This window comes from Trachurus japonicus, chromosome 8, assembly GCF_045865225.1.
Source record: "Trachurus japonicus isolate A0001 chromosome 8, Traja_1.0".
Classification (NCBI taxonomy): domain Eukaryota; kingdom Metazoa; phylum Chordata; class Actinopteri; order Carangiformes; family Carangidae; genus Trachurus; species Trachurus japonicus.
The window spans coordinates 1,812,627-1,833,765 of NC_140914.1; the positions used below are offsets into that span (position 1 = coordinate 1,812,627).

A 21,139-nucleotide genomic window follows, 5' to 3' on the forward strand; every position below is an offset into this window, starting at 1 on the left:
ACAACAGTAACAGTCAGTGAACTGACCTCAGAGTCTCCAGTCTCCAGTCTGGACTCTCCAGAAAACCACTCAGAACCTTCACTCCTGAATCCTGCAGCTTGTTTCCACTCAGGTTCAGGTGTCTCAGGTGGGAGGGGTTGGACTTCAGAGCTGAGACCAGAGAAGAACAGCTGATCTCTGACAACCTGCATTTCACCAATCTGAATAAAGAATAAAATAAGATAAATTCATTGATAACTGATCAGACGTGTCCTGATCAATAATCAATAGAGGGACTTTGTCCTTGTGTTCTTGTGGATCTTCATCATGTGGCCTTCTACACACATCATCCACATGTCAGCACAGATTCATCAGCTGCTGCTGACCTCAGCTCAGTCTGTCAATACTAGGGGTGTAACGGTACACAAAAGTCACGGTTCGGTACGTACCTCGGTTCGGTACGGTTTCGGTACAACAGACATTATTGAATGTAAAACTAAAATCTGTCTTGTGTTATAAAAGTAAAAAAAAAAAAGAAAGAATATAAAATCGAACAAGTGCATTAGGAGTGTTATCATGCCATTCATTAATTCTAGAGGGGAAAAAAGCTTGCACTTGACAACTGACAACCATTACAAACAAAACAAAACAAGAAACTAACATCAATGTTGGTTTACTCAGTTAATTTAGACTAGATGCCAGCTGCTTTGGTGATGTTTCTGGTGTCTGTGTTCATGTCAAGAGGCTTAAAAGCAGCGGGATAAGTTGTTACACACACAACTTGTCTTTTTCCTTGCACCAGTGATTGACATGTGGGAGGGAGAGAGGGGAGGCGGGTGAACATGCGCTAACGTGTTTGATGCGTTTCTAGCGACGCAGCGCGCATCCGTGAAACATCGCAGACGGACTTTGTCCGGTCGACCAGTCGCGAGCTGCTTTCTATGGTCGCGAGTCGTCGCCACCACCGTCGCCGTAGTGTTTCATTGAGAAGTCACACGGTGACATTAATGAAGCAGCAGCTCCTCACTTCACTCTCTCATCACTTCTCTTCTTCGTCTGTTATGGCGGTTGTGGCAGCTTTGGGGCTCATTACCGCCACCTGGGTTGGAGTGAGGACTCTACTTTTTTTTTTAAATAATTCATTCAGACATATTCGTCGTGTGACTGTGTGCACCGAACCGTGACCCCCGTACCGCGACGGCACGGGACGAATACATATACCGTTACACCCCTAGTCAATACACAATCAATATCTGATCAATACCTGTTGGACTAAACACTGACTACAACTCTCTGATTTAGAGATTCTGATTCTTTTAGACAGATTTATATTTGTACCATTTCATGTCACTAACTTTGTATTTTTATTCTTCTCTGTTGTTATTATTATTATTATCAATAACTTTATTGATCAACTGGTATCAGGGTTAAATCAATAAACTAACAGCACAGGGGTCAATGACGTGATGAAACCCAGTGTCAAGTGGTGTAACTTTGATTTTTGATAAAAATCTGAATAAAGAGGAAAATAAATCTGGACTCAAATGAGGAATTAATACAACTCTGTGTTTCTGGACTCATTTTACATCATTTGTCACAGATTATTTAGAAGAAGAGTTTTTTGTTTTGAGGACATGTCCTGCTCAAGATGCATTAAAATCTAAATATAGAAACACAGAAAAAATGTATTTCTATTTAATGTTTTCAGAAGAAAGTATATTTTTATAAGTTTACTTTAATCCACTGTAGGTGGATCAGATACAACAGTCAGTGAACTGACCCCAGAGTCTCCAGTCTACAGTCTGGACTCTCCAGAAAACCACTCAGATCCTTCACTCCTGAATCCTGCAGGTCGTTTCCACTCAGGTCCAGTTCTCTCAGGTGGGAGGGGTTGGACTTCAGAGCTGAGACCAGAGAAGAACAGCTGATCTCTGACAAACTGCAGCTCATCAATCTGAATAAAGAATAAAAGAAGAAGATTTATTCATTGATAACTGATCAATAATCAGACGTGTCCTGACCAATAATCAATAGAGGGACTTTGTCCTTGTGTTCTTGTGGATCTTCATCATGTGGCCTTCTACACACATCATCCACATGTCAGCACAGATTCATCAGCTGCTGCTGACCTCAGCTCAGTCTGTCAATATACAATCAATATCTGATCAATACCTGATGGACTAAACACTGACTACAACTCTCTGATTTAGAGATTCTGATTCTTTTAGACTGATTTATATTCGTACCATTTCATGTCACTAACTTTGTATTTTTCTTCTTCTCTGTTATTATTACTATTATCAATAACTTTATTGATCAACTCGTATCAAGGCCTCGAGCAGGGCTGCTGGCGACTCAGCCACGTGTGTGTGTGACTGGCTGTGATTTACGTTGTTTTTATGTTTTTAAGTGTTTTGATTGACCATTTGCCACTGCTACCGGCGTGATTGATCACCAACGACATGATTATGGCTGTACTCAACAATCATGTGTCTGCCTGCCTCCTGTGGCTGGGGATCTTTATTGTCTGTAAAGTTGCGCAAACATATCAAGCCTGCAGGGAGCCGACACCGGGCTAGCCTGTCACCTATACCCGGGAGGAGCTCCTTCACCTGCGGCCCCTTGCTCCGGTGGATCCCGGTTTGGAGTTCCTGGAAATCAAACCTAAGGCAGGTGCACGAGTAAGGAAGAGAGGCCAAAGAGGCGGTATCCGGGCCAGGAACCGCCGGCGTGGATATAAACCTGCCTTGCCCTCTGTTATTATGGGGAATGTCCGCTCACTAATTAATAAGACGGACGAGTTGACAGCCTGTCTTAAGAGTGATCGGATGTACCGGCAGTGCAGCTTGCTCTGTTTTTCAGAGACGTGGATCTCGAATAAAATACCGGAGTCTCACCTAAACTTGGACGGATTTTCACTTCTTCGGATGGACAGAGACCCAACTAAGACAGGCAAGAAGCAGGGCGGAGGTGTTTGTGCCTACGTCAACCAGCGATGGTGTCACCCTGGACATGTCACGGTCAAGGAGAGAGTGTGTGACCCTAACATCGAGCTTCTTGCGGTGAGCTGTCGTCCTTATTACTTGCCACGGGAGATCTCCCATGTGATCGTCCTGGTTGTCTATATTCCTCCATCGGGCAACGGGAAGCTGGCTGCAGGGTCAATATCGAGGATTACGCATGACTTGCAGTGCGCCTCCCCGGACGCACTGGTTATAATAAATGGGGATTTTAACCACAGCTCTCTCTCCTCCGTTCTCCCGTCTTTTAAACAAATTGTATCTTTCCCCACGAGGGGCAACAAAATTCTCGATTTGTTCTATAAGAACATTAAGGAGAGTTTTGTGGCCAAGTTGCTTCCGCCGCTGGGCAACTCGGATCACAACTTAATATACTTGATGCCGAAATATTCACCGGTGATACGGAAACTTCCTACTACGTCCAAGACTGTGCGCGTCTGGTCGGATGACGCATGTGACGCTCTAAGAGGATGTTTTGAATGCACTGACTGGAGCATATTTTTTGATGGTGACAGTGACGTGAACAGTATACCCGACAAAGTGACTTGTTATATTAACTATTGTGTCGATTTGGTCATTCCTTGTAAGAAAATTAGAATATTCCCTAATAACAAACCATGGGTGACAAGCGAGGTGAAAGCTGCTATTAACATGAAAAAAGCAGCTTTTAACAGTGGTGACAAAGATAGAATCAGAGATGCACAAAGAACATTGAAAGCAGTAATCAGACAGGGGAAACGTGAATATAAGAATAAAGTTGAAGGGCTCATGTCAGGAAGCAACACAAGAGGGCTCTGGAACGGTATGAAGTCCATCACTGGTTATGGGACCAGCAATCAAAGTCGCTGTGGCTCAGGCATAACAGCAAATGATGCTAATGCATTCTTTGCCAGATTTGACAATCTTGACCATTCTGAGACACATAAAAACATTTTCTCTTCTCTTACGCAGAGTACTTCTACCTCTGAGGACTGTAGTCCATGTATTGTTTTAAACACTGAGGAGGTGCGCCAGCAATTAAAGCGTATTAGGGCCAACAAGGCTGCTGGCCCTGATGGTATTCATCCCCACACCCTAAAAGTTTGTGCTGATCAGCTGTGTTCTGTCCTTACCTCAATGTTTTCCTTGTCACTGTCGTCTACTAAGATTCCGGCAATGTGGAAAACTTCTTGTATTGTTCCCATTCCTAAGAAAGCCAATGTGACTTGTGACCTTACTAACCTGAGACCAATAGCCCTTACGTCTCATATCATGAAGTGTTTTGAGAGAGTGCTCCTGCATCATCTCACTAGGCAGGTGTCTGTTTTTTTGGATCCTCTACAGTTTGCTTATAGAAGGGGTGTGGGAGTAGATGATGCTTTAATTTTTATGTTGCATAACATTTACAGTCACCTTGAAACCACAGCCAGTTCTGTCAGGATCCTGTTTTTTGACTTTTCTAGTGCTTTTAATACAATACAGCCACACATTTTAGCCGATAAATTAAGTAATTTTAAATTGCATAACAAAACCATTGCCTGGCTTTTAGATTATCTTTTAGCCCGTCCCCAGTATGTCAGGCTTGATAAAGCCTCAGACATCATTTTAACCAATACAGGAGCTCCACAGGGGACAGTTTTATCTCCTTTTTTATTTTCGCTTTATACAGCTGATTACAGGCATAGTCAGCCATCCTGTCTAATACAAAAGTTTTCAGACGACACTGCACTTGTGGGTCTGCTTAACCATGGCAATGACGTGGCCTATAAAAAAGAGGCACACTCTTTTGCCAAATGGTGCGATACAAATTTTTTACAGCTGAATGTGGGTAAAACAAAGGAGCTAATTATCGATTTTAGAAAGAAAAAAGAGGAGGCTGTCCCAGTGACAATTAATAATCAGAGAATAGAAATTGTGGAGTCCTACAAATATCTTGGTGTCCATTTGGACAATAAGCTCAACTGAAAGGAAAACACTGGGGTCCTTGTAAAAAAGGCTCAGTCCAGGCTTTTCTTTCTAAGGAAACTTAGATCCTTTGACATTAGCCCAAGGCTGCTAGGCATCTTCTACCAGGGCATCCTGGCTAGTGTCTTATTTTATGCTGTTCTGTGCTGGGGAGGCAGTATATCTATTGACGACAAGAACATGATTGCCTGATCCTCACTTGCGCACACTCTTACCACCTGGGACCAAAAATGGCCTCGGAGAAAACGCTATAAAAATAGTATACCTTCATATTTTTTTCCAGTTTTTTTTGCATAGATCTTCTAGTCTACTTCTCCTCTATTGATCCATACCAATTATTCAATTAATTTCAGACTTTTAACCCCTTAAATGCCAGTATATAGGGTCCTACGAAAAAAAATTGCTAAAAACGCACACAAAAAGGGGGTTATTTTCAAAATACTGAATGCAAACTGGATATGTTGGGTGGGGATTTTACCAGTCTTGGACATGTCATTGATTAGTAACACACTTGATTTGAATGGATTTTTATTTTTTTTGCAATCCCATTTTCCACTTTTTACGCACACTCTTACCACATGAGGCCAAAAATGGCCTCGGAGAAAACGCTATAAAAATAGTATACCTTGATATTTTTTTCCAGATTTTTTTGCATAGATCTTCTAGTCTACTTCTCCTCTGTTGATCCATACCAAATATTCAATTAATTTCAGACTTTTAACCCCTTAAAATCCAGTGTATAGGTTACTGGGGAAAAAAATGGCTAAAAACGCACACAAAAAGGGGGCTATTTTCAAAATACTGAATGCAAACTGGATTTGTTGGGTGGGGATTATTTCAGGCTTGGACATGTCATTGATTAGAAACAATAATGATTTGGGGGAATTTTTAGTTTTTTGGTAATGTCAGATTAAAAGAAAAGCTCCCATAGACTCCCATTATAATTTATTATAATGGAAGTCTATGGGAGCTTGACGACTATTTCCCCATTATCCTTTTAATGAGGAAATAATGACATAGAAATACTATAAATCTCATATATATAGATAAGGTGGCCTCAGACACACAGTCATGCATGCACACACGCACCCACACACACCCACACACACACACACACACACCCCTCAACAAGACTGCTACCGTGAGCGACTGTATGTTATTTCTAATTCACTCTGATCCAGGTGTCTGTTTGAAGTAAGGATCAAAGTAATAATTTAAATGTCTATTTTTACATATAGGCCACTGCCCCCCCACCCCCCTCCACCCCTCATGCCCGCTCCCATGACCTAACAACAACAATATGAGCCATAAATCACAGCAGGGCAAAATGTAAACACAGCTTGGGAAGCACCAGTCTGACCTGCCTGTCCTTCCACATCCACACGAGGGCGTTCCTCATTAACCACTGAGGGCGTTCCTCATCAACCACTGAGGGCGTTCCTCACTGACCACTGAGGGCGTTCCTCACTGACCACTGAGGGCGTTCCTCACTGACCACTGAGGGCGTTCCTCACTGACCACTGAGGGCGTTCCTCACTGACCACTGAGGGCGTTCCTCATTCACCACTGAGGGCGTTCCTCACTGACCACTGAGGGCGTTCCTCATCCACCACTGAGGGCGTTCCTCATCCACCACTGAGGGCGTTCCTCATCCACCACTGAGGGCGTTCCTCACTGACCACTGAGGGCGTTCCTCATTCACCACTGAGGGCGTTCCTCACTAACCACTGAGGGCGTTCCTCATTCACCACTGAGGGCGTTCCTCACTAACCACTGAGGGCGTTCCTCACTCACCACTGAGGGCGTTCCTCATTGACCACTGAGGGCGTTCCTCACTAACCACTGAGGGCGTTCCTCACTAACCACTGAGGGCGTTCCTCATTCACCACTGAGGGCGTTCCTCACTAACCACTGAGGGCGTTCCTCACTAACCACTGAGGGCGTTCCTCATTCACCACTGAGGGCGTTCCTCACTAACCACTGAGGGCGTTCCTCACTCACCACTGAGGGCGTTCCTCATTAACCACTGAGGGCGTTCCTCCACTGAGGGCGTTCCTCATTGACCACTGAGGGCGTTCCTCATTGACCACTGAGGGCGTTCCTCATTAACCACTGAGCTGTCAGACTGAGCTGTCAGGCCGGGGGGGAAGGGCATTCAGCACTGGAGATCTCTTCATGGGAGGTGGAGGAAGGAGAGGACTCCAGACTCCATTCTCCAGCTCATCCTCAGTTTACGTACACATTAACCACTTGACGGACAAAAATGTCCACAAACAAAAAGGCTGTGTGTGTGCCATCCCTGAATAAGCTGAATGAACTCAGTGGTGGTGTGTTTACATTTTGCCCTGCTGCGGGTCATATTGTTGTTAGGTCATGGGAGCAGGGGGGTTGGGGGGTGGGGGTGGTATCATGTTGGTATCTGTACTGGTCTCTGTGTAAACAAGGACATTTAAACTATTACTTTGATCCTTACTTCAAACAGACACCTGGATCAGAGTGAATTAGAAATAACATACAGTCGCTCACGGGAGCAGTCTTGTTGAGGGGTGTGTGTGTGTGTGTGCGCGTGCATGCATGCTTGCGTGTGTGCATGCATGACTGTGTGTCTGAGGCCACCTTATCTATATATGTGAGATTTATAGTATTTCTATGTCATTATTTCCTCATTAAAAGGATAATGGGGAAATAGTCGTCAAACAAGGTGGAGCAAAAATTAACATCTGGAAATGCAAGGGAAGCATGGCAGGGTCTAAATATTATGATGGACAGAGTTGCCAAACCCGTAGTGGCCAGCCGTCCGGACCCCGCCCCCTTTGCAGAACAACTCAACATCTTCTTCGGCCGGTTCAACAACAACTCTCCATCCGACTTTGACTGCTCAACCACCATCTCCCCCCACCCAGCCATCACCATCAACGAGCAGCAGGTAACCTCCATCCTTCGCCGGGTCAAACCACATAAAGCCTCTGGCCCTGACAAGCTCAGAGGCAGGGTACTTAAGGACTGCTCTGCTCAGCTAGGTGGAGTGGTCACAAGACTGTTTCAGTGCCTTTTGGATTCGGGAAACGTTCCTAATAATTGGAAGGAATCCACCATAATTCCCATCCCCAAAAAAACACCAGCCAAGGAGCTGAAAGACTACAGACCAGTGGCCCTGACCTCCGTGCTGTGCAAGTGCATGGAGAGAGTCCTGTGTGACCTCCTGGCTAAAATGCTGTCACACAAAATGGATCCTTTTCAGTTTGCCTACAGGGCAAAAAGGGGTGTCGAGGACGCAAGTCTCACATTGCTGAATACTGTCACTAAACATCTGGACTCTCCACACCCTCACACCAGGATCTTATTTATGGACTTCTCCTCTGCTTTTAATACTGTGCACATAGACACCCTGCTGTATGCTCTTTTAGATCTCCAAGTTCATCCCACACTGGTTTTATGGATCAAGAATTTTCTAAATGACAGGCCACAACAGGTGCTTTTAAATGGTTTTAAATCAAAGAAGCTGATTTTAAACACAGGTGTTCCCCAGGGTTGTGTTTTATCTCCTGTTCTCTTCTCTGTGTACACAAACAACATCACCTGTGACAGCGAGGGGATCAGCCTTTTTAAATATGCGGATGACATGGCCCTGGTGGCTCACCTGACCGACACCACTGCTCTGGACCGGTATCAGCAGGCTGTTGAAAACCTGGCACAGACTTTTAACCAGCTTTGTCTTGAGCTAAATGTCCAGAAGACCAAAGAGCTGTGCTGTGGGGGCAGAAGGGAGTCAGCAACTGCTTTTTTTAAACCACTCAGCATCCAGGGTCAGCTGGTGGAGCAGGTTGAGTCTTTTAAATACCTTGGAACTGACCTGGACAACTGCCTCTCCTTCTCTCAGCATGCAGACACCATTTTTAAAAAATCACAACAGCGCCTCTACCTGCTGAGGAAATTAAGGACTTTCAACGTCAGCACACATGTTTTAACTCTGGTCTACCAGTCCCTCATTGAATCCCTACTCACCTTCAACATCTCTTCCTGGTACAGCCTCCTCTCATCCAAACACAAGATCAAACTTTCCCGCACAGTTAACCAGGCCAGCAAAATCATTGGAGCACCACAAACCCCCCTCTCAGAACTGTATAGCCGGTCTGTGATCAGGAAGGCCACCCTGATCACAGAAGACTCCTCCCACCCCCTTCACCACTGCTTCCAGCTGCTGCCATCAGGCAAACGCCATAAGGTCCCACTGGCCAGGAAAAACATCTACAAAAAATCCTTCATCCCCTCTGCAATAACCATCCTGAACAATAAGAAATGAACATTCTGCTGCTTTTAACAGCCCCCGTCCTCCCCTTTTTAGAATGATTGCACAACATTGTTGTTTTTAATGTCTGTTTGTTTCTTAGTGTTTTTATTGAGCCTGTCAAAGATGAATTTCTGTCACTCGTGACAGACAATAAAGTTTATCTATCTATCTATCTATCTCCCATAGACTTCCATTATAATAAATTATAATGGAAGTCTATGGGAGCTTTTCTTTTAATCTGACATTACCCAAAAACTAAAAATTCCCCCAAATCATTATTGTTACTAATCAATGACATGTCCAAGCCTGAAATAATCCCCACCCAACAAATCCAGTTTGCATTCAGTATTTTGAAAATAGCCCCCTTTTTGTGTGCGTTTTTTGCGATTTTTTTTCCTAGTACCCTATACACTGGATTTTAAGGGGTTAAAAGTCTGAAATTAATTGAATATTTGGTATGGATCATCAGAGGAGAAGTAGACTAGAAGATCTATGCAAAAAAATCTGGAAAAAAATATGAAGGTATACTATTTTTATAGCGTTTTCTCCGAGGCCATTTTTGGCCTCATGTGGTAAGAGTGTGCGTAAAAAGTGGAAAATGGGATTGCAAAAAAAATAAAAATCCATTCAAATCAAGTGTGTTACTAATCAATGACATGTCCAAGCCTGGTAAAATCCCCACCCAACATATCCAGTTTGCATTCAGTATTTTGAAAATACCCCCTTTTTGTGTGCGTTTTTAGCCATTTTTTTTCGTAGGACCCTATATACTGGCATTTAAGGGGTTAAAAGTCTGAAATTAATTGAATAATTGGTATGGATCAATAGAGGAGAAGTAGACTAGAAGATCTATGCAAAAAAAACTGGAAAAAAATATGAAGGTATACTATTTTTATAGCGTTTTCTCCGAGGCCATTTTTGGCCTCATGTGGTAAGAGTGTGCGTAAAAAGTGGAAAATGGGATTGCAAAAAAAATAAAAATCCATTCAAATCAAGTGTGTTACTAATCAATGACATGTCCAAGACTGGTAAAATCCCCACCCAACATATCCAGTTTGCATTCAGTATTTTGAAAATACCCCCCTTTTTGTGTGCGTTTTTAGCAATTTTTTTTCGTAGGACCCTATATACTGGCATTTAAGGGGTTAAAAGTCTGAAATTAATTGAATAATTGGTATGGATCAATAGAGGAGAAGTAGACTAGAAGATCTATGCAAAAAAAACTGGAAAAAAATATTAAGGTATACTACTTTTATAGCGTTTTCAACGAGGCCATTTTTGGTCCCAGGTGGTAAGAGTGTAACTTTTTTTAGTTAGGGTAGTTAGGTGTATCGTTCCAAATTTTTTTTTTTTTTGTGAAAAATGATGACCGTTTACCAAATTTCATGGCAATAACTCTAACCACTGCAAGACAATCAAGAGTTGAAAAATGAGAAAGGCCATTTTTGGCCTCATCAGGCATAAGGGTTAATAAAATAATCAAGAGGGCTGGCTCAGTGATTGGTTTTAACCCAGATAAGCTTGAGGTAATAGTGGAGAAGAGAACAAGGACCAAGTTGAAAACAGTCCTTCTCTATGATAACCACCCACTCCACAATATATTTAGGGATCTTAAAAGCTCCTTCAGTGAGCGTTTAGTGATGCCTCGGTGTTCTACTGAACGACTCAGACGCTCCTTTGTTCCTGCAGCAGTCAGATATTTTAACCACAAATAGCGGCTGTCTGTTGTTGTTGTTGTTGTTTTTTAATCTTCTGGAGGTGTATATTTTTCTTATATTTATTTATTTATCCTTGCCTATATTAATATCAATTTAAATCACTTGCTTTGAGCAGCCTACTCTGTTGTATGAAGTATCCAATCATGTTGATAAGTTTTGTGCAATGGTATGGAAATGTTTGTATTGTTTGTTAAGTGGATGTTTGTGTTTTTATTGCGTGGCAAAGCAGTTTCCCCTTGGGGATCAATAAAGTTTTCTAATCTAATCTAATTCTAATCTAATCAGGGTTAAATCAATAAACTAACAGCACAGGGGTCAATGACGTGATGAAACTCAGTGTCAAGTGGTGTAACTTTGATTTTTGATAAAAATATGAATAAAGAGGAAAATAAATCTGGACTCAAATGAGGAATTAATACAACTCTGTGTTTCTGGACTCATTTTACATCATTTGTCACAGATTATTTAGAAGAAGAGTTTTTTGTTTTTAGGACATGTCCTGCTCAAGATGCATTGGTAACCCTTTAATTTCCAGGCCGTTAATTACGTCATAATGTCAAGAAATAACCAAGAAATAATAATTAATTGCGTAGTAATGTCAAGAAACGGTCAATTTCATAGTAGCTAATGTTGAGAAATATAGCCAGGAAATAACTTTTAATTGTGTAGAAATAGCCCAGTAATAATGGTCAATTGTGTAGTAATGTTGAGAAATATAGCCCAGAAATAACAATTAATTGCATTGTAATGTCAAGAAATATAGCAAAGAAATGACAGTCTAGTAAAATAGACAAGTTGTAGTAGAATTATTATAATAGAGAAGTATTGGGTAATTACAGAGTAAATAGCCTGTCGTTTCCAAGTACTTTCAGTGTGATTAACCTGATGTAATTGTAATTTCCACAGTCTTACCTTATGGTTAGCTGCAATATCTGTTTCCCAAAAGCAAATGGTAGAACTTAAAACACATCATCTGATGGATTTTGGTGAAATTAATAACAATAAAATGTGTAGTTTCCTTTTTCTATCTGTTACACAGGCACCGATCCGATACCACGTGTATCTGTTTATCTGTGGGTTATAAATACAACATGCAGCTAGAATAGAATAATAATTATGATAATAACAATTAAAACTGTTTTCTGTTGTGTAGTGTGTTTTAAGAGCTGTTTTGAGCAAGAGAGAGACAGTTATTTTGCCACGATTTCTCCCGTGTGTGTGTGCGTGCGTGCGTGTGTGTGCATGTGCCAATGCGTCCTCCATGTACTAGCCTACATGCTGAATGTATTTTATTTTTTTGTGTGGTAGGACTTTTATGGAGAAGATGACCATTTCATTCACATCCATTTTGTTTTATGTTGCCATCATACAGGAATGTGTGTGGTTGCTCAGCCTCCATTGTTATGTTAGAGATGTTTACTTGTGTGTTTTACCATGTGAAGAGATGTGATGTGTGTGTTTTTTGGAGAAATAGTGCTGCATTTGTCAGTCTGCGCTGTTCCTGATTGAGAGAGGACTTTTATGGAGAAGATGACCATTTAATTCACATCTTTTTTGTTTTATGTGGCCATCATACAGGAATAAACAGAACACAATGCAGTAGTCGGGGCCTGCAGACCGTCCCGGCCACACCTGGACTCCAGTACTGCTGATACCGATGCCAACATTTTCGGTGGAATCGGAGGCATTTCCAATACTGGTATCGGAAACGGCTGGGAAGGTTCCAATACGCTAACATAAGCAGGGAAATGATTAAAAACAACTGAAAACAGGTAATGATAGGACAGTCACTGATAGGAACGATGCAGTGGAAGGCAATTTTTTGTGAATGTAGGGCCTAAACTGGCAAGTGAAATAAAACCTCCACTGGGGGGAGGCATTGAAAAATATTTCAGTGAAAGAAACCCAGCCACAATTTTTCTGCGAAATACAGACGGAAACGAAATAATGGACATTGTTCGTAATTTCAAGAACAAAACATTGCAAGACTGTAATGGAATTGACATGAATTTAATTAAGCAAGTGATCGATACTATTGTGGACCCTTTAATATATATATGCAATCTCTCGTTTAAATCAGGCTGTTTTCCTGACAAAATGAAAGTGGCTAAAGTAATTCCACTATACAAATCTGGGGAAAATTATCTGTACACAAATTATAGGCCAGTATCAATGCTTCCACAATTCTCTAAAATACTGGAGAAACTTTTTGCGGTTAGGTTGGACAGCTTCATTGATAAACACATGGGGCCCTAGTTTCCTAAACCGAGCGAAGTCTAAGTGCAGCGCAGCTTCGCCACGCCAACGGGGTGTGGCCCAGGTCCATTTCGCAAGATTGGTGGGCCGCGCAGTCAGACTTAGACCAGCGCAGCCCCTCCCCTCGTCCCTCCCACCGGCGCAAACGGTGAAGAGGGAGGAGACAGGGCGGGAGGGAGACAGGAGGAGGAGAGAAAGGCGTGGAGTGGGTTTGACACAGCCGAGTCAGATCTTCACCAATCAAAGGAGCTCCTCTCCTCACCTTTAACTGCGCGGCGGGCGATGCGCGCTGCAAGTTTGTCATTTTATACTTGGACATGGGCGGAGGAAACAGCGACGCCAGAGGCCGAACCTCTCCCAGGAGGAAACAGCTGTTTTGGTCCGGAGGTCCGAGCTCAGAGTGACCAATAATGAGTTTACTAATATACTTAACCAGGATTGATCTGATACACTGAGAACCCCTGCCCAATGTAAGAAACAACAACTAATAAACTAATAAAGAAACTCACATTTATTCAAACCCTGTGTATAAGATGAGAGGTGTAGGCTACACTAATCACAACATGAACAAACACCATGTGGATGAAATCAGCGTAAAGGACGCTCTCTCTCTCTCTCTCTCTCTGTCCTCCTCTCTCTCTCTCTCTGTCCGTCTCTTTTTTTCTCTTTTTTTTCTGTGATAGAGATGCTGAGTATACTGTAGTAGGCTATATACTGACTATCTGATACCGAGGCTGTTGTGGTGGACTAAGAGAGATGATGATTTGTGTTTTGTTTTTCATTACGGCTGCGTGATGCGGTCGCTCGCGCGAATGAATTAATAAGTAAATAAATAAATAAAGCGATCATCACAAGGGCAGAGTGGTATCTCAACATGGCAGCGACATGCAGTCATCCACCCTCAGTCCTGCTTTTGGGACATCCACAGCTGCTTTTCAGTGCCAGTTCGTCCCTGCTGTGTTAATTCAGGTGGAGTTTCCATTACGCGTGCCACAGCCTTTGATCTCTGCTTTGATCTGACGTCAGATGTGACGGGACAATCTATATAGATATAAATTCACGTGTTGATTCCGTTAGTTGCATTAAATAGTGGTTATTGTGGATATTTATTGCATTGAAATGTGTCTGGAACTGTGGAGATCTGCCTGTGAGGTCTTGGTGACGTGTGTGCACTGCAGGTCAGTCAGTTAAACTTCCACTGCACCTGCTGCGCTTCGCCCTGCGCTGAGACTAGACCTGGTTGGAGGTGGCGAGCTTTCAGCGCAACCTCGGCGGGACATTTTCGCACAAAACTTCCACTGCACCAAGCTGAATCTGTGACGCCTCCCCCTGCTGCGCGGCCACGCCTATCTCAGCGCAGCGCGATCTGCCAATCTTCCAATCTGACTTTGCGCTAGGCTGCGCTGGTCGAAACTTGCATTAGACCGGCTGCGCTACCTTGCGCCACCTGCGCTGCGCCAGCAAACTAGGGCCCATGTTGCTAATGGAAAGTCAGTATGGCTTCAGAGCAGGCAGATCAACAGCAATGGCATTGATGGAACTGGTTGAGGAGTTAACAAGTGCAATAGATGACAAGAAGTATGCAGTGGGTGTTTTTATAGATCTAAAGAAAGCGTTCGATACTATTGACCATGCAATTTTATTACAGAAACTGGAGAGATATGGGATCAGAGGGGTAGGGTTGAATTGGTTAAAAAGTTACGTTGAAAAGAGACAGCAATTTGTACAGATGGGTGTCACAAAGTATACTCTCGCAGAGATTGTATGTGGTGTACCGCAAGGGTCAATAATCGGACCAAAACTATTTATTTTATATATCAATGATATATGTAATGTCTCTAATATATTTAATTGTGTGGTTTTCCTGATGATACGAATGTCTTCTGTGCTGGGAAGAACCTCCATCAACTTTTGAAGGTTGTCTCTGGAGAGCTAGAAAAGCTCAAGTTGTGGTTTGATGCTAAGAAATTATCTTTAAATATTAAAAAAAACAGATATATGATTTTTGGAAAGCGGGATAAACATCTAGATATACAGACGGAAGTAGAAATTGACGGAGTTAAGCTCGAAAGAGTATATGAGAATATATTTTTAGGTGTGATCATTGACCATAACTTGTGCTGGAAGCCTCACATTAAATATGTTAGGTCCAAGCTTTCACGCACAATAGGTATTTTATGTAAGACAAGACATATACTTAATTATAAATCGTTATACTCACTGTACTGTAGGGCATTGACGAATACTGGATTTTAGTATTCGCCGAATACTTCCCAATAGTCGACGAATAGTCGAATATTCGCCAGATTTTTTTTTTTCTAAATCCATATGGCACCTCAGCTTCCAGCCATAACCACACTGTTTGCTTCTGTTATAAATACACAATGTATTCGCTGTCATCCATTGTGGATAAGCATTTACATGCATTTAATATTTTATACATTAGGAAGTCTCACTATTATTTGCTATTCATTTCGACACGTTCTAAAATAAATATTTTTTTAATCTGCCGGTCATAAGCAGAGCAGAGCTGCGTCGGACACTCCTTCGCTCGAAATAGCCATATAGCCTAACTTAAGTTATATCCACCTTCGGTCGTTGTTACATGCTATAGAATTAAGAAATAAGATGTCATGTTGACTGATTGTAAAACATTTATTTATTGATGTAAATGTGGTGATTTTTGTACAGAGCCCCGGGTAACAGCGCAGCTGTTCTGTCCATTACACACCTGAAGCTTCACTTTTCATTCAAACTAATGTTGCTGATACAGTTGTTAGATTTCATCAATGAGAACAACATTTATCTCCTAAAAAATAATTTAACTAGCCGGCGGTAACCCTCTAAAACCTGCGGGTACGTTAATCAGCGATCGTCGTCACGGACGTCAGGCGGCCGACCAGCTCTGCAGCCTGGGAAAGGTGACTGGCTGCTCCCGGGTGGCTGCTCACACAGGCGGAGCTTCACTGATCCGAAAAAAGTCGGAGCAAATGTCCAAGCAGGCGTCATTTGGATAAACTAACCGCACATTAAGGATCAAAACGGTTACTTTCTCTCATGAAAAAATATTAAAACTTAATAAAGTGACATATTAACAGTGCTACCACGGTAACTTTTAGCTGCTTTGATTTAGCAGCTTTTAGCTGCTTTGGCTTCACCGGCCGCAATGCATTCTGGGAACCACAAGCACTACACTAGTCTCACACACGCCCACAGCGCCCCCTGCTGCATATCTGCTGTAGAGCATTAATGTAGATGCCATTCCACGGCTTTATTACAGCACCGGGCTTTTGAAAAAAGAAAAAAAAGGAAAAGGCGAATACTCGACTATGACTCGAATAGTGGTTTTGATAGTCGAATATTCGAATATTCGACTATTCGGTGAAACCCCTACTGTACTGTACTCTTGTTCTTCCTTATCTGACCTATTGTGCCGAAGTTTGGGGTAACACATATAAAAGCACCTTACACACGATATGTGTCATGCAGAAGCGTGCAATAAGAATAGTGCATAATGTGGGGTACCATGAACATACCAATGTATTGTTTTTAAAATCAAGAGCATTGAAATTTAGAGATCTAGTGGACTGCAAAACTACACAATATTTGTATAAAGCAAAGCACAATCTACTTCCAGGAAAAATCCAAAAAATGTTTGGGGAAAGAGAGGGAGGGTACAACCTAAGAGGGAGAGGGAAGTTAAAGCAACCTTTTGCTCGTACCACGTTGAAAAGTATGTGCATATCTGTCTGTGGAGTGAAACTTTGGAATAGCTTACCAGAAGATATTAAAGATAGTAAAAAAATGTTGCCCATTTAAAAACAATGTTTAAAAATAATATTTTTGAAAAGTACAAAAGAGAAAATGTTGAGAGCAACAAAGGGAAATAATTAACTTAATTTTGCAACAAACATGAAGTTTTCTTGTTTGTTTGATTTGGACTGTTTTTTGAGCATATGTTTGTAGTTGAGGATTGATATGGGTTGTGTAATGTAACATAGGAAATTTCGACCTATTTTGTTTTTGAGTTGTGAAGGTTTGTGGATATAGGATGGTCGGTGGGGGACGTACTGTGTAGGTATATGTATGTATGTATGTGTGTATGTATATGCACCATTCTGATCAGACTGCTTATGGTTTTTTATAATGAAATGAGAAACGAGGGTGCGGCTCCTCCATCATTTGGAAATGGCTTCTATGTTCCTAAAAAGAGTTCATGTTGTGACATTTCATGGTACGTAGCTTATCTTTGTTGGAAAATATTTACACATTTGATCCAAATGGGTGACTGGGCAAGACTATTACAGTGTAAGATCTTATTACCGTGTTAGTTATGTTGAAACTACCCATACGTTTCTAAGGAACAAAGCCCACTACACTTTGCAGGCAGCAGAAAGGTAATTATGGGTTAACTACGGTGACATTTACAGCAGTTGCCAGATCTACCATTTGCTATTGGGAAACAGATAACCATAAGGTAAGACTGGAAATTACAATTACATCAGGTTAATGGTTAATGACACTGAAAGTACTTGACTATATCATGGAAACGATACTATTTACTCTGTAATTACCCAATACTTAGCAGTAATTCACATGCAATTCTACTACTACAACCTGTCTATTTTACTAGACTGTCATTTCTTTGCTATATTTCTTGACAACCATGCAATTGACCTTTCGCAAAACCCCGCCCCCGAACGGTCATTGTCCAATCAGACATCATAGCAACCGTTACTATGTAAACAAGGTCCGTCAAGCTTCGGACCTCCGACAAGCAAAGTGTATTGTCGGACAGTAGTTACCCGAAGAGTTTGGCTGGGGGAGTTGTGTTTTTTCCCTTCCCAAAGCTGAAAACGCAACAGGAGAGGTGCCTACAATGGGTCAAACCGTGTGGAAGCCCCCCCCCCACCCCGCAGCCGGACCCTTCTCCCACTCCCAGCTAAATGTCATGAAAATAAACAAGCATACAGCCTACATCTGCTCCAAGGTAAGCTAGCAGGACTAGGGCTGTATCCCAAATCACTCACTACCACAGTGTTTCCTCTAGGATTTTTTTAGGGGGGGGGGGGCGATCGGACCTTACAACTTTCCCTTTCACCAAGCACTGCTGCAGCATTCGCGCTTCTCTCTCTCTCTCTCTAGCTCTGTGTCAATAACAAACAGCGCTATGAGGAGATGAATGAACGGAACACATGCAGCGGTGTATTTGCGACAATTTAAAAAAAATAGAAGGAGCTGTACGTATGAGGAAACACTGTAGGCCTACTATAGTGTACTTCCACAGATTGAATCCTCTCGGTGGGGAGAAAAGAAGAAGCTCTGGTTTCGGTGCGCGACACAAACACCACGTCCTGTTACCCGTATTCTCTTGCAGATGTGCCACATGATGCAATTTATGAATCGATAAAAGCCGTATTTTGATCATCATTATGTTTACATTGTGACTACGCAATTTTGTAGTGGTGTCAGAATGTTTAGTGATTATTAATATTCATAAATATAGCGCTCATATGCCTCTGAGACTCTGATGCCTCAAGACGCTCAATATAAAAACACTGTTGACACTCGGGCAGCATCGAGAAGCTTGTCGGGCTAGCAACGGTAACTAAGGGGGGCGGAGCTTTTGCGAAAGGTCAATTAATTGTTATTTCTGGGCTATATTTCTCAACATTACTACACAATTGACCATTATTACTGGGCTATTTCTACACAATTAAAAGTTATTTCCTGGCTATATTTCTCAAAATTACTATGAAATTGACCGTTATTTCTAGGCTATTTCTTGACATTACTACGCAATTATTATTATTATTTCTTAGTAATTTCTTGACATTATGACGTAATTAACGGCCTGGAAATTAAAGGGTTACCAATGCATTAAAATCTAAATATAGAAACACAGATAATAATCTATTTCAATTTAATGTTTTCAGAAGAAAGTCTATTTTTATAAATTCACTTTAATCCACTGTAGGTGGATCAGATACAACAGTCAGTGAACTGACCTCAGAGTCTCCAGTCTACAGTCTGGACTCTCCAGAAAACCACTCAGATCCTTCACTCCTGAATCCTGCAGGTCGTTTCCACTCAGGTCCAGTTCTCTCAGGTGGGAGGGGTTGGACTTCAGAGCTGAGCCCAGAGAAGAACAGCTTCTCTCTGACAAACTGCAGGCCTTTAATCTGAATAAAGAATAAAAGAAGATTAATTCATCGATGGTCAGAAAGAAGAGTTTTTTCTTCAACAGGTGAATTTCAGTGTCTTTGTCCAAACATGAGTTGTGAGGATCTTGTGCACATTGTTGTGATAGAGATGAAGTGAGTTGATGAGCTGATACTGGACATTTTCTCCAGAGTTTCTAGAAAACATGAGTCGTCTGACTGAGAGAAATACGAGTGTGTGTGAAGGTTGAACTGAAGTGAACAGACATTATTCATGACCACTGAGTGAAATGAGCTGAAACTGAAGAATCATTCTCACACAACAACAACTGCAAATATTCAACAACCACTATTTCAAATCAAAGTTCAATCAAAGTCAATGATTCAAGTTCTGAGTGAAGATCAATCAGGTTCAGTTGTGGATCAAAGATCTAAGATCTACAACAGTAACAGTCAGTGAACTGACCTCAGAGTATCCAGTCTACAGTCTGGACTCTCCAGAAAACCACTCAGATCCTTCACTCCTGAATCCTGCAGCTTGTTGTCAGTCAGGTCCAGGTGTCTCAGGTGGGAGGGGTTGGACTTCAGAGCTGAGACCAGAGAAGAACATCTGATCTCTGACAACCTGCAGCGCTCCAATCTGAATAAAGAATAAAAGAAGAAGATTAATTCATTGATAACTGATCAATAATCAGATGTGTCCTGATTAATAGATTCTGATTCTTTTAGACAGATTTATATTTGTACCATTTCATGTCTCTAACTTTGTATTTTTCTTCTTCTCTGTTATTATTATTATCAATAACTTTATTGATCAACTGGTATCAGGGTTAAATCAATAAACTAACAGCACAGGGGTCAATGATGTGATGAAACCCAGTGTCAAGTGGTGTAACTTTGATTTTTGATAAAAATCTGAATAAAGAGGTAAATAAATCTGGACTCAAATGAGGAATTAATACAACTCTGTGTTTCTGGACTCATTTTACATCATTTGTCACAGATTATTTAGAAGAAGAGATTTTTGTTTTGAGGACATGTCCTGCTCAAGATGCATTAAAATCTAAATATAGAAACACAGAAAATAATCTATTTCAATTTAATGTTTTCAGAAGAAAGTATATTTTTATAAGTTTACTTTAATCCACTGTAGGTGGATCAGATACAACAGTCAGTGAACTGACCTCAGAGTCTCCAGTCTACAGTCTGGACTCTCCAGAAAACCACTCAGATCCTTCACTCCTGAATCCTGCAGCTTCTTGTTGTAGCTCAGGTCCAGGTGTCTCAGGTGGGAGGGGTTAGACTTCAGAGCTGAACCCAGAGAAGAACAGCTGATCTCTGATAAACTGCAGTTCTCCAGTCTGAATAAAGAATAAAAGCAGTGAGTTGAGGACAAAGCTCCTTGTTGACAGCGTTCAGTGTCTCATCATCTGTTCAGAGCTGAAGAAGCTTCAGAAAGAACAAGTTTAGAAAATCAAAGTCCAACAGCTGAAGCAACAGGAAGCAGGTTAAACAGTGACAGAGAGAAAACAGCTCATTAATATTCATGAGAAGCTGCTGCTGCTTCAACACAGACGCAGTGACTCCGCCTCTTCACCTGTCAGCTCCACCTGTGGCTCCATCCAGACAAACTCATGTTGTGCAGCCACATTTCTCAGAGACTCTGTCACTGAGCTCCTTCTCACTCCAACAGCTCATCTGGACTCACACAGTGTGCGTTAGGGCTGTCAGAACGAACTTCGCTATTCGAATACAATTCGAATGTTAGTC

General features: G+C 41.8%; 1 protein-coding gene and 1 long non-coding RNA gene across 3 annotated transcripts in view; both read right to left on the minus strand.

Annotated features, from left to right (window-relative positions):
- LOC146982284 (uncharacterized) overlaps window positions 1-21,139 on the minus strand; it is a 62,745-nt gene that overhangs the window by 1,623 nt on the left and 39,983 nt on the right. Inside the window, exons 9-13 of one of the 2 annotated variants that reach the window (XM_085783278.1) lie at window positions 20,554-20,730; window positions 19,836-20,009; window positions 19,217-19,390; window positions 1,760-1,933; window positions 27-200 (exon numbers count right to left, since the gene is read on the minus strand). In XM_085783278.1, coding sequence (XP_085639404.1) covers window positions 27-200; window positions 1,760-1,933; window positions 19,217-19,390; window positions 19,836-20,009; window positions 20,554-20,730 — 873 coding nt within the window. The remainder of the gene's footprint in view (window positions 1-26; window positions 201-1,759; window positions 1,934-19,216; window positions 19,391-19,835; window positions 20,010-20,553; window positions 20,731-21,139) is intronic. The other variant, XM_085783280.1, reaches the window with a different exon arrangement.
- On the minus strand, window positions 8,648-9,187 carry LOC146982285 (uncharacterized). Its single transcript, XR_015036340.1, has 3 exons — window positions 9,130-9,187; window positions 8,949-8,976; window positions 8,648-8,868 (listed from the first exon to the last, which is right to left on the minus strand). It is a non-coding gene; the product is annotated as an uncharacterized LOC146982285 (long non-coding RNA).